At 47.5% G+C, this 13,431-nt stretch overlaps 1 protein-coding gene across 1 annotated transcript in view; it reads left to right on the forward strand.

Moving 5' to 3' along the window:
* LOC126194652 (muscle-specific protein 300 kDa) overlaps window positions 1-2,133 on the forward strand; it is a 607,158-nt gene extending 605,025 nt beyond the window's left edge. The window contains exon 117 of the mRNA XM_049932837.1: window positions 1,798-2,133. Coding sequence (XP_049788794.1) covers window positions 1,798-2,118 — 321 coding nt within the window. The 3' untranslated portion in view covers window positions 2,119-2,133. The remainder of the gene's footprint in view (window positions 1-1,797) is intronic.
* Window positions 2,134-13,431: the final 11,298 nt, after the last annotated feature.

Raw genomic sequence — 13,431 nt, forward strand, 5'->3', positions numbered from 1 at the left:
TCTTCATATTCACAAGGCGTAATTATAGAATGTTTTCGGATGTTAAGTAAAATGGAGAAGCATCATAATCCACAGTATACAGGGTGTTACAGAAAGATACGGCCAAACTTTCAGGAAACATTCCTCGCATACAAAGAAAGAAAATATGTTATGTGGACATGTGTCCGGAAACGCTTACGTTCCATGTTAGAGCTCATTTTATTACTTCTCTTCAAATCACATTAATCATGGAATGGAAACGCACAGCAACAGAACGTACCAGCGTGACTTCAAACACTTTGTTACAGGAAATGTTCAAAATGTCCTCCGTTAGCGAGGATACATGCATCCACCCTCCGTCGCATGGAATCCCTGATGCGCTGATGCAGCCCTGGAGAATGGCGTATTGTATCACAGCCGTCCACAATACGAGCACGAAGAGTCTCTACATTTGGTACCGGGGTTGCGTAGACAAGAGCTTTCAAATGCCCCCATAAATGAAAGTCAAGGGGGTTGAGGTCAGGAGAACGTGGAGGCCATGGAATTGGTCCGCCTCTACCAATCCATCGGTCACCGAATCTGTTGTTGAGAAGCGTACGAACACTTCGACTGAAATGTGCAGGAGCTCCATCGTGCATGAACCACATGTTGTGTCGTACTTGTAAAGGCACATGTTCTAGCAGCACAGGTAGAGTATCCCGTATGAAATCATGATAACGTGCTCCATTGAGCGTAGGTGGAAGAACATGGGCCCCAATCAAGACATCACCAACTAAGCCTGCCCAAACGTTCACAGAAAATCTGTGTTGATGACGTGATTGCACAATTTCGTGCGGATTCTCGTCAGCCCACACATGTTGATTGTGAAAATTTACAATTTGATCACGTTGGAATGAAGCCTCATCCGTAAAGAGAACATTTGCACTGAAATGAGGATTGACACATTGTTGGATGAACCATTCGCAGAAGTGTACCCGTGGAGACCAATCAGCTGCTGATAGTGCCTGCACACGCTATACATGGTACGGAAACAACTGGTTCTCCCGTAGCACTCTCCATACAGTGACGTGGTCAACGTTACCTTGTACAGCAGCAACTTCTCTGACGCTGACATTAGGGTTATCGTCAACTGCACGAAGAATTGCCTCGTCCATCGCAGGTGTCCTCGTCGTTCTAGGTCTTCCCCAGTCGCGAGTCATAGGCTGGAATGTTCCGTGCTCCCTAAGACGCAGATCAATTGCTTCGAACGTGTTCCTGTCGGGACACCTTCGTTCGGGAAATCTGTCTCGATACAAACGTACCGCGCCACGGCTATTGCCCCGTGCTAATCCATACATCAAATGGGCATCTGCCAACTCCGCATTTGTAAACATTGCACTGACTGCAAAACCACGTTCGTGATGAACACTAACCTGCTGATGCTACGTACTGACGTGCTTGATGCTAGTACTGTAGAGCAATGAGTCGCATGTCAACACAAGCGCCGAAGTCAACATTACCTTCCTTCAATTGGGCCAATTGGCGGTGAATCGAGGAAGTACAGTACATACTGACGAAACTAAAATGAGCTCTAACATGGAAATTAAGCGTTTCCGGACACATGTCCACATAACATCTTTTCTTTATTTGCGTGTGAGGAATGTTTCCTGAAAGTTTGGCCGTACCTTTTTGTAACACGCTGTATATTGAAAGATGTAGGTAACCTGATTTGTACCTACAGGCTTGGAACCGCCATCAAAAAGGAAAGTAAGGTATGCACATGTATTTTAATAGGGCCTGAGAGGGTCGGTGGTAAGACATGTCGGTGTGTGTTAATAGGGCCTAAGTGGGTCGTTGGAAGAAAGGGAGCAGCTCCTGACAGAGTTGCACGAGGCGGCGGCGGCGCTGTCGGGCAGCTGCGCGCCAGAGGTGACTCGGCAGGTGGCTGCGGCCGTGGAAGAGGCGGTGGCCAGCTGGCAGGAGACCCGCCGCTCGCTGGGCGAGCTGTGCTCGCGCTACCGCCACGCCGTCGACCTCTGGCGCCGCTACAGGGACGCCAGCGACGCCGTGCGCGCCTGGGCAGACCAGCAGTTGCTCGAGGCCGCCGACGCGCCGCACGTGGACGCCGACGCCGTGCAGGTCTGTGCCATCTTCTGCTAACCCCTCGAAAGATTGCAGGCGCGCCCCATAACGGACTCGTGGTACCTTCTCCGACAGCTGAAGCGTTTTCACGGTGAACGTCGTAACAGCGCGAACCACCACCGAGCGTAGCAGCAGGTGCGATTCTTCGTGACAAGGTTGGAGATGTAGGGGGCACGTGTGTTCAACCTGTTGTAACATCTTCCAAAGAGTTTATCGACTTACACAGTGCAGTGTAGTCGATCTAACTCGGTACACCGCTCACTTTAGCCTTACTAAATGTACCAATCACACCAACCAAAATACGTAGCTCATTTCCGCGAACTTTAAAACATCCCACTACGTACTACACCTTGCACGCAGAACGTTCGAAAGACTTATTCAGCCCTATGATAAACACAGAATGTCGCGCAGCTTTCACGTACCCTATCGCTATCCGGAAAGTAAAATGAAATGATTTAAAAAAATTAATTAAAAAGTTATTAGATAAGCACTTCCCTGTATTAACTCTTGATACAGGTCTCGGCTGTAGGTCGGATATTCCAAAACTTCTCATTTGAAGGTACACAACATTTCTTGCGTTCGTCGGGAAGGTGTAGCACTCCCGTTCGGTTTTCGGTAATTTTTGCTGTCAGCAGCTGCGTCATTATTGTCATAAAATTTCCGTGTCCTGCTAATCAGTATTAATTGAAACTCAAGGTTAAATGTTACCACTTAATTGCGAACACAATTTTATCTTGGCCACATCAACGTAATGGGCACTTATTTCAGTTAAAACCATATTTTTACAAAATAACAAAAGAGAATACTGTGTGTGTCGTACTACTATTAGTTAATACATTACTTTTTATGAAATGTAATTAGTTCCAACATCTCTATTACGTTCATAAACTCGAGAACTATTCGAACTGGCTTTATAACCGGGAAATTTAGTGAATTTTCAACTACGTTCAAAAGACCGTAAGATGTAATTATTTCTAGACTGTTCTAGGAGTACACGGACTGCAAATCCGAAGATCCCAGGTACTATTCCTTGTTTGCCCTTTGATGTGGCCGTTAATGTGACTGTCTCTTGGGAATGCTTTGCGTATGTGAACAAAAATCAAGGTTACCCTGATACGGATTTCACATTATGATATGTACCACAAATAAATCGTTTTTGAGTGCCATGAACTCCAGTTTCTGCGTACCACTTTCGTAGTCCGGCAGGGAATTTTGTCGTATGCAGTCTTCCTGTGAACTTTTATATTTATTAACTTTTACAATAAGCAAATTTCTGACGCAAATGCACTTGAGTAGAGTGGAAATTGAAAAAGTGAGTAAAATTATTCAAATTTTGGAGTGGGAAGTGTTGCTTGCCTTTTTATTCGCTAATTTCTACACGCATCACTACACTTAATATAGTTTCATTACAATGCCATGCTTTATTTATGCTGTAACGTGTGGTTCGCACCTGTGTGTGTGTGTGTGTGTGTGTGTGTGTGTGTGTGTGTGTGTGTGTGAACAGTCTGCAAGTAGTATGAGTGAGTGATCTAAGCATTTCCACGTGATTTCTTACCGATGTACTTACCAGGAGCCCTTTCATAACAAAAATTGTATGAAAACAGTGTAGCTGAATAAAGTTGGTTGGAGTGCGTACTCACTGATTGCTTATTAAATGAATGTCTGCTCACTCAGGAGATTTTACGCTCACCAGCTGCCATCACAATACGTTTACCATACTTACATTGCCCCGCGTGTCGTATTTACAGCTTTAATATGCAAACGAAGCGATAATGCTGAAAAAAAAAAGACTGCAGGCAGTGCCATGCTAGTTACTAGATGCCAGTGACTTCTTGGCTTCCGCAAATGTCATCAACCGTAGAATGCATCAACTCCAGTGTGAGGAAAGCCGTAAACTTATCGGATGAAAGATTACAAAACGTCTGCACGGCCGTTGTAAAGGTATTACTATTTTGAGAGCCTCATGCAGCTTTATTTCATGATTTTAAAGTTCGGCGGAGAAGCCCACAAGTGAACAAGTACAGATTTTGATATTTCAGAAAATTGTACATGTTCCATTATGTTGTAATTCTTAGACTGTTCAGCACTATTCCTTCCCGTTAAAATGCCTTTTTAAAAATTCCAGTATTCAAGAAAGCGAGTAATTTCTTGCTAATTCTTTTCCTGTGACCATTAGTAAATCTTATGGAAGTTTCACTTGAATGGTATCCCACAGATAAAATGAGGTCGTTTGGCTGAATCATCGTCCATGCCGTTTGTTTGTAGTATTACGGGTATATTTGTGCAACGGTATGTTGCGTGCGTGTGTGTGCGCGTGTGTGTGTGTGTGAGAGAGAGAGAGAGAGAGAGAGAGAGAGAGAGAGGGAGGGAGAGGGAGAACTTTTTTTTAATTTCCAGAATTTCGACAGAGGAAGGAAGGAAATGCAGTAAGCGTCTTAGGTAAGTAGCAGCAAAGCGTTGCAGATGGTCTCGCAGAAAGGGATGTGTCAAATGTTATACAGCAAAGCCAGCTTCCTTCAGCTTTGTAATACGTCCTGTTCCGTCAGGACGTGTTGCGGTTAACCTCCGCTGTACGATAACAGTTGAGAAAGTCTTGACACTGAAATAAAGCACTCTTGACACACTTGCTGCGATCTTTTTTTGCAAAAGAAGGCTTGCACGACATCGAGGAACGTATATCAACGGACTAATCTTCCTATGTAAACAGATGATCAACAAAGATTGTACTATCATATAACTCGTGAAGAACGTACTGGGGAAAGGAATCTGCCCCTTCTTTCATCATATCGAGCGACTGGTGTGATGTTGCGACACAGGACCCACATTCGGAAAGACAGTGATTCGTATCCTCGTCTCACCATCAAGACTTACTTTGTACGACGAATTTCTTTCCATCCGTGTCCAATTCGAAATAGCGCTCCGTTTCTAATGGTCTCGTCGTGGAAGGGACTTTTAACTGTGATCTTCATATTTTTTGTTTTCCTTCCTCCGACTGTCAGTTAACGTGGAAAGTTTAGATTGGAAGACGCGTAATTGAGGTTCGTTAACTGCGTTCTCTCTAGGTGGCTCGAGGTAGTAGTGTGTGTGTGTGTGTGTGTGTGTGTGTGTGTGTGCGGTGCCTTTAGTGGGACTTCCCAAGTGGACTCTTGGTTCATTCAGTGCACTTTGCATAAAAAAAAAAAGCCTGCGATGGAAGCATTTGTCCTCAATTTTTTTTTCACCTCGCAGTCTATCAGAACCTTGGTCATTTGTGTGAGTATTCTTTTCGTCACTGTAACTACCATCATTTCCCAGATTTTTTTACTGCGTTGGTGATTTATATTTATTACGTGGGCAACTGGTCACCCATGATTTTCAAAACTCGTCGCGGAAAAGGATATGGATTACGATATGTAGGTCAGCAGCTAAATTCGTATTAGATTGCTGGTCACATCGTAGAAAGTTTCCGGCCTTACTTAATAGGCGGCGTGCGCTGCCGATCCACGTGGGTGGCATGTCGCCATGCTCTCCATATTCGTTGGATATAATGCGGACAAGTGAGTCTCATCTAATAACTGCTGCGAGGACACATCCGTAGTGATGTTCTGCAAAGCCCCCAGGGGCTCAGCATTCATTTGCTGGGTACGGGCTTGGCGACCCTGGGGTTCCTGAGCTGGTAAGCGCCACCAGTCCCCCGTCACCGTAAGCTCTGAGCATACTTCAGCGACCACCGTGCGGCGTGGCGGTGGAACGTTGTGTGTCTCAGGGAATGGGGATCTTGGCTTGACCGCCCGGATCGCGAGGATGGAATAAACCTCTATAAAAAAAACCTCAATCTCAAGGTGTGCTGCGCGCTGATGAGATGCATGGCTGTCGAGGTGGAACAGTCGTTAGCGGGCAACCTCTGGGGAGCCTGCCGCACCTCAGTTGTATAAGGCTTACCTAGGCACGCGGGGCTCTGTCTAGGTGGACTCCTAGTTCCCTAGCTGCTCGTGGGACCGAGATGGAACCCTCGAACTTTTCTTCTTCTCCTCCCAGCGGAAAGGGTGGGCCGCTAGTAGGTTCTAACACCCAATCTCATAAGAGGGCTCGTGTAGCCAGTGCTCCTGATTCAGGTAGTAGTAACAGAACGCATGTTGCTTCGCAGAATGTGTTTCTTATAATTAAAAGAAAAGATGGGAGTTTCGAAAAAGTTTCACCATTTTATATCCAGAAAGGCTTAGAAGGTATTGTTGGCACATTAAAATCTGTAAAGCGCTTGCGAAATGGCACCTTGTTGGTTGAAACATCTAGCTTCCAGCAAGTCCAGAACCTTCAGAAGGCACAATTTCTTGGGGAGTTTGCGATAGAGACTGAATTTCACAACACCTTGAACTACAGCAAGGGTGTTGTGACTTGCAGAGATCTTGTTGACATTCCCCAAGACGAACTGAAGGCTGAATGGTCCCGGGAAGGAATTGTCGACGTGCAACACGTTATGAAACGGGTGGATGGTACTCTCATAAAGACTGACTCATTTATCCTTACATTTCACAGCACCAAATTGCCAGAGCATGTGAAGGCAGGTTTCCTACGTCTCAGTGTACGGCCTTATTACCCCAACCCCATGCGGTGTTTTAAATGCCAACACTTTGGACACACTACTCTCGGCTGTAGAGGGGAAGCCACTTGCGGGAATTGCGGTAAAGCCGCCCATGAGGGAGTTAGTTGCTCCTCTCCTCCCAAGTGTGTCAACTGCTCTGGGGATCACCCTGTGTGGAGTAGGGAATGCAGAGTTTTCCTTGAGGAACGGAAGATCCAGGAACTTAAGACTACAAAACGCACCCCGTATGGTGAGGCGAAGAAAATTTACAAGTCCCTGCAGCCGCCCACGTTCGCTGCTTCCTTTTCTTCCGTTCTCAAACAGCCAGTCTTGAAAACCGATGCCGCTACACAAACGGAGGTTGCTACTGTCAGCACTAGCACCTGCGTTTGTCAATGTACGTGTGCTGCTGCCGTTCCTGTGAAGCCTGCTGCTCCCCCCCCCCCCCCCCCCGGCCTTCTGACAAGGCTGTGGTAGCTGACACCATGGAACTTCCTGCCCCTTCCCGGGTCCAGTCTTGTGCACTGCCCAGTGCTGCTACACCCCCTACTGCTTCTGAGGTTTTGGCTCCAATGCCACCTCAGGCCAGAAAATCGAAGCCAAAGACAAAGGTGAAGACTCGCCCACTAAAGGAGACTGAAGTTCTACAGTCTGCTGATGTGGATGTCATTCTCTCTGACGTCTCTCTCGACTCCTCTTCTGAGGCGATGGAGGTTGATGTCAGACTGGGGCAATCATCTCGCACCAAACCTGAGCCTCCACCTGTTGTGGGCTCTCCTCCCCGACAGAAAGTGAGAATGAAGGTACTTCCACCCTGATAGATGGCTCCCATTATACAGTGGAACATGAATGTATTCCGGGCACATGTGGAGGAACTGAACCTCCTAGCACGGCAACGCCCCCTGTGCTTGTGTTTACAGGAAACGCATTTCAAACCATGTGATGCTCCTGTACTAAGGGGCTCTACGTTATATCGCCGAGATGACCTGACTGGAGACAGGGCCAAAGGCGGAGTCGCCGTGTTTGTCGATAATGACCACCACTCCTCTGCTCTCCCCCTGGATACTGACCTGCAAGCAGTTGCAGTTGAAATTTATTCCCGTCGGAGGCTTACCGTTTGCTCCCTTTATTTACCCCCTCTGGATGCAGTGAACTTAGAGGCTCTCACAGAACTTATCGACCAACTCCCCCGCCCGTTTCTCCTCCTGGGAGACTTCAATGCCCATCATGTCCTGTGGGGCTCCACTTCTCTTTGCGCTCGAGGTCGAATTTTGGAGAGCCTCCTAACATCTCAAGTGTTGTGCATCCTCAACACAGGTACTCCGACTCATTTCTCTAGTGCTACAGGGTCATTCTCAGCCATTGACCTATCTTTCTGCTCTCCAACCCTCACTGACTCCGTTCACTGGGAGGTCATTGACGACCTACATTCCAGCGATCACTTCCCTATCCGCATTCATCTCCTGGATGGTGTATTGCTGGAGCAGCGGCCACCATCGTGGATGATTGGCAGGGCTAACTGGCCACTGTTCACTCGGTTGGCTGTCTTTGACCGCCACAACAGCGTACAGGAATGGGTGGATCACATCACGCTTGTGATCCACCATGCTGCTGACCTGTCCATACCACAGTCTTCTGGCACTCTTAAGCGGCGCCTTGTGCCTTGGTGAACAGAAGAGTGCCGTTCAGCCATCCGGGACAGGCGTGCGGCTCTTCGCCGATTTAAATGCCGCCCAACAGCGGTCAATCTTACCGCCTTTCGTATCGCGAGAGCCAGGGCACGCCGTGTCATTAAAGAGAGCAAGAAAAGGTCATGGCAGGAGTTTCTGGACTCCATCAACCGTTCCACTTGTTCCACAAAGGTATGGGAAGCCTTCCGGAGGATTTCCGGTAAACGCAGCCGTTTACCAATAGCTGCAGTCCTGAACCAGGGATGCCTCCAAACGACACCCAGAGCCATAGCTCAGTCGCTGGCAGAGCATTTTGCACAAAGTACTGCCACTGCAACCCAGGATCCAGCGTTTCGTCGCTACCGTGCGACTGTCGAAAGAGCGAACTTGGACTTTCGATCGAACAGTTCTGAGGCCTACAACTCCCCTTTCTCCATGTGGGAACTGACTCGGCTCTTACTGAGACTTCTGACACTGCACCAGGTTACGACCGCATCCGGTACTCCATGCTTCGACATCTGCCAGCGGCGTCAAAGGAAATCCTCCTCGAATGTTTTAATCTCATATGGCAGACAGGAGTGTTCCCCACCTCGTGGAGGGAGACAATGCTCATCCCTCTCCTCAAACCAGGAAAGGAGCGCACATGTCCCAGTAGTTATCGTAGTATCGCCTTGACAAGCTGTGTCGGAAAGACCCTGGAACGGATGGTTAACCGTCGTCTGGTCTGGCGGCTAGAGACCAGACAGCTCCTTAGCCGCTTTCAGTGTGGATTCCGAAAATTTCGGTCCACAGTCAACATCCTGACCCTCCTCGAGGCGGCTATTCAGCAGGCTTTCCTCCGTCAGCATCACTGTATCGGTATCTTCTTTGATATCAGTAAGGCATATGATACTACTTGGAGACACTGTATTCTTGCGCAACTGCATCAATGGGGCTTTCGTGGCCGCCTCCCCATTTTCATTCGGTCTTTCCTGTCTCAGCGGTTTTTTCGGACCTGCGTTGGTAACACACTGTCTGATCGCTTTGAGCAAGAGAACGGTGTCCCCCAGGGCATTGTTTTAAGCGTTACCCTCTTTGCCATAGCCATAAACAGTATAACGTCTACAGTGAGGAGTCCAGTAGTGCTCCTTGTTTGTGGACGACTTTGCTGTTTTCTGTTCCTCCTCTAGTGTTGCATCCGCGAGCCGTCAGTTGCAGCTAACAGTGCGGCGGTTAGAGGAGTGTGCTGCAAAGACGGGTTTTAGGTTTTCTGCCGATAAGTGTGTTTGTGTTCATTTTAATCGTTCTCGTCGTCTTTTTACGTTGCCTGCCTTGCATATGGGGGATACTGTCTTACATTTTAGAGACACAGTGCGGTTTCTGGGCCTAATTTTTGACTCCAGGTTGTCATGGTTGCCACACCTACGTGACTTGAAAGCCAGAACACTGAAGGCACTGAACATCCTCAAGTGCCTCAGCCACAGGTCTTGGGGAGCGGACAGGGCGCGTCTCCTTCAGTTTTATCGAGCTTTCGTGCGCTCACGGCTGGACTATGGGTGCACAGTATATGGGTCAGCGAGGCCGTCTTATTTGCGGATCCTTGACGCCGTTCACCATGCTGGGATTCGACTGGCCACGGGTGCTTATCGGACCAGTCCCGTACCCAGCCTCTGTGCTGAGGCTGGCGAACCGCCACTTACCATCCGGCGGCAGCTCCTGCTGGTGCGCCAGGCATGTAAGTTTCTTGCAGCTCCCAGCTCGCCTGCTGACCATCTTGTTGCCCATCCACCTCTGGACCGCCTTTTTTCCCGCCGTCCCCGGGCTACGTGCCGTTTGGGATCCGTGTGCAACGTGTGCTAGAGTCCCTCGGTGTGGAGTCTGTACAACCCCAAATCCAGGGTTTTAACCGCCTGCCACCCTGGTTACTGAAGAGGCCCGGAGTGATTTTAGATTTATTGCAGTACAAGAGAGATTGCACTCCTGCCACCGTTTTTAATGCAGCATTTTCTGCCATTTTCTCTGAGCACCACGACTATGTGGCTGTTTTTACGGATGGGTCGAAACAAGGGGATTCCGTGGGTTGCTCAGTTGTTTCTCCGGATCGTGTCCTCAAGGTCCGACTGCCTCAGACTTTTACTGTCTTTGATGCAGAATTGTCTGCGATCTTGCGGGCACTGGAGCAGATGAGACTTTCTTCCTCTCCTAAATTTCTTGTCTGTTCCGATTCACTCAGTGCCCTTCACTCATTGCAACGTTTGTATCCGGCGGACAAAATAGTCCAGACCATCCAGGATGCCCTCCTCCGACTACAGCGACTGGGGAAGGTTGTAGCTTTCTGCTGGGTTCCGGGGCATGTCGGCATTGCTGGAAATGAAAGGGCGGATCTCGCAGTCAAGGCGCCGTGCCTCGAACTACAAATATCTCAGTGTGCTATCCCCTTGCACGCACTCACCTCGCTGTTGAGCTCACGAGTCGTGCGTCGGTGGGAGGATGAGTGGCTGGAAGTGACTGACAATAAGCTCCGTATAGTCAAGCCCACAACGCCTGTGTGGTGTACTTCCTTTCAGCCCCATCGACGGGACGAGGTTCTCCTCACGCGGCTTCGAATAGGCCACAGCCCTATGACGCATGGCTTCCTGCTCCGGCGAGAGGACCCTCCAATGTGTGGTGCTTGCGGCGTCCAGGTCACTGTGCGCCACGTTTTATTGGATTGCGTTTTATTTTCTGACCAGCGGGCCGCGGCTGACTTGCCGGCGGACCTGCCATCTCTTTTAGGCAACACTCGGACCAATGTGGTTAAAGTTTAAAGTTCTGTGCCATGTCGCATGTTTTTACAAAGATTTTAGGGAGAGGATTTTAACTTGTTTACTGTGTGACAAGCTCGCCCATATTTTATGTAAGTGGCCAGCGAATGACAATTTCCTGTGGCATTCTTGTTGCTAAGTTTTCCCTTTCCTTCGGTTTTACTTTCTTATTTAGTCTTTTCCTTCTTTTTTTGAGTGTGTTTTTCAGTTTTATTAGGTCTGTCCACATTCGTTCCTTTTAATGTGTGTCAGGGCGCTGATGACCTCGATGTTGAGCGCCCATAATCCCCAACACACACACACACACACACACACACACACACACACACACATGTTCTGCAAACACCGTGTGTCCTGTTTTTGTATAATATCTGATAGGTAAACGGCAGCTTCAGTTATTTTGTTGATTGAATAGCAAAACTCACCTACTGCTTTAATCGTTTCGTTTCCTAACGTGTTTTCTTCAGCGTCCCGTCTAATTCGACTACACCCCATTGCCCTCGTTTTAAAGTTATCAGTGTTAATCTTATAACCTCTTTCAAGACTACCCATTCTACATAAATGGTGTTTCAAGTACTTTGCCTTCTCTGACCTTATAACGTCACTTTCAAGTACTTTGCCTTCTCTGAGCTTATAGCGTCAATGAGAAACCTTTAAGTTTTTTTATTTCATCTCTCTAGGCTTTAATTCCACTTCCAGATTTCTCCTTAGTTTCTCTAATTACTTTCTCAGTGTGCATACTGAATTACATGGGGAATAGTCGACAACCCTGTCTCAGTCACCCCTCTATTACTTCCTTCCTTTCATGACTCTTGACTCTTAGTACTCGTCTGGTTTTTTATGTAGTTTTTATATTCAAATACCATGGGTATTCCTCACGCTCTCCCGTCCTCCCTCCTCTCTCTCGCCATTACACTTATCCAGTTAGGCTAAAGAAGAGATACATATATGAAGTGGATATGGTAGATGAGCAGGTCTGTACGAAGGGCGTTAATCGCCTTAATAAAAGCATTGCACCATTTCCGCAGGGACCTAACTTTTCCGAAGTATACATTGTGATATGTGTAGGGTTTTTATTGTTTTTTTATGTGTGGACCAACAGTCTTTGAACTTTTCCGAATTATACATTGTGTTGTATGTAGTTTTTTTAATGTTTATATTTGTAGGCAAACATCAGTTCTTGAGAGAAGTTGTTTGGTAATTAATTAATTTCGCTCACTTTGGCATTATCGAGGTACATCACAATAAACGTTGTTACTCCAACAGCATGCTACAGTTCGTGCATAAGTGTGGGGTATTGTCTTTGATAATTCCCAAGGAACTGAAACTAGAGAATTGCTAGATAATGAAATAAACCGTTTATTTCGGAATGAGAGAACAGGCTACGCAGGAAAACGACTTCTTTTAAGATGATGAGAGGTAAATATGTATTATATGGTGAAGCATAATTTGGCAAGGCAAAATTTAACTGAAAATAAAGTTGACAAAAAATTGCAATAGGGCAACCGAGCCATTTGTGACAGGAAACTGAAATGATTAGCACTGGAAGGCGCTGAGAGAAAACTGTTTCTCTGGAGACGCCGGGCATAAAATTAGTTGCAGCGGTGTGACTAAGAGGGGCGCCTGTGTATCTCATTTCGCGGTCGTGTATGGCGGAAATTCCGGAGCAGCAGCATTTGGTTTGAGTCACGAGCGCAAATAAGCGGGCGATGTGTGTGGCGCTCGGCCTCCCTCCTTATCTTTGTATGTGTACGCTCCACAGGGCACAGACGAGGCCGTCACGTTCCTACGGCCCTCTCCCAGGCCCTGTCCCTCTTCTTAGACCAACAACAACAGCCCAGTCTTCGGGAAGGGGGAGGCGAGTGTTAGGGGTCGAGTTAAAGGCGCTTTATTTAACACACGGGTTGTCTTGTTTCACAAGGGAAGCGTGCACACAGTGGGTCACCGACTTTGCTCATCTTTCGCGGAACTGTAGGACATTCTTAGATGTGACAAAAGCTGCCCCCGTAGGACGCAATTCACAAGCGTATTGGAGAAATCGTATTCAAAGTTTTACGAGCATGATGAATACCGTACGAGGACCTGAGACGTAGAGCTGCGGCGTTAAAGCAACCGGCTAAGGCGGAATATTAAGCAGCTCGCATACGCTCAGTATCAATGACACAATAATATCCTGTCAGTATGTTGCGCGAAAGTACGAGCCCCGCATTACCGCCGTCAGACCTGAATACTGCATTGTATAGAACAACAAGGCGCAAATGGGAACAGCAGCAACAGTCATCAGTACGTAGTAAAGGGAAATATATTAACAAATACA

The sequence above is a fragment of the Schistocerca nitens genome, chromosome 7 (genome assembly GCF_023898315.1).
Source record: "Schistocerca nitens isolate TAMUIC-IGC-003100 chromosome 7, iqSchNite1.1, whole genome shotgun sequence".
In the NCBI taxonomy this organism is placed as follows: Eukaryota; Metazoa; Arthropoda; class Insecta; order Orthoptera; family Acrididae; genus Schistocerca; species Schistocerca nitens.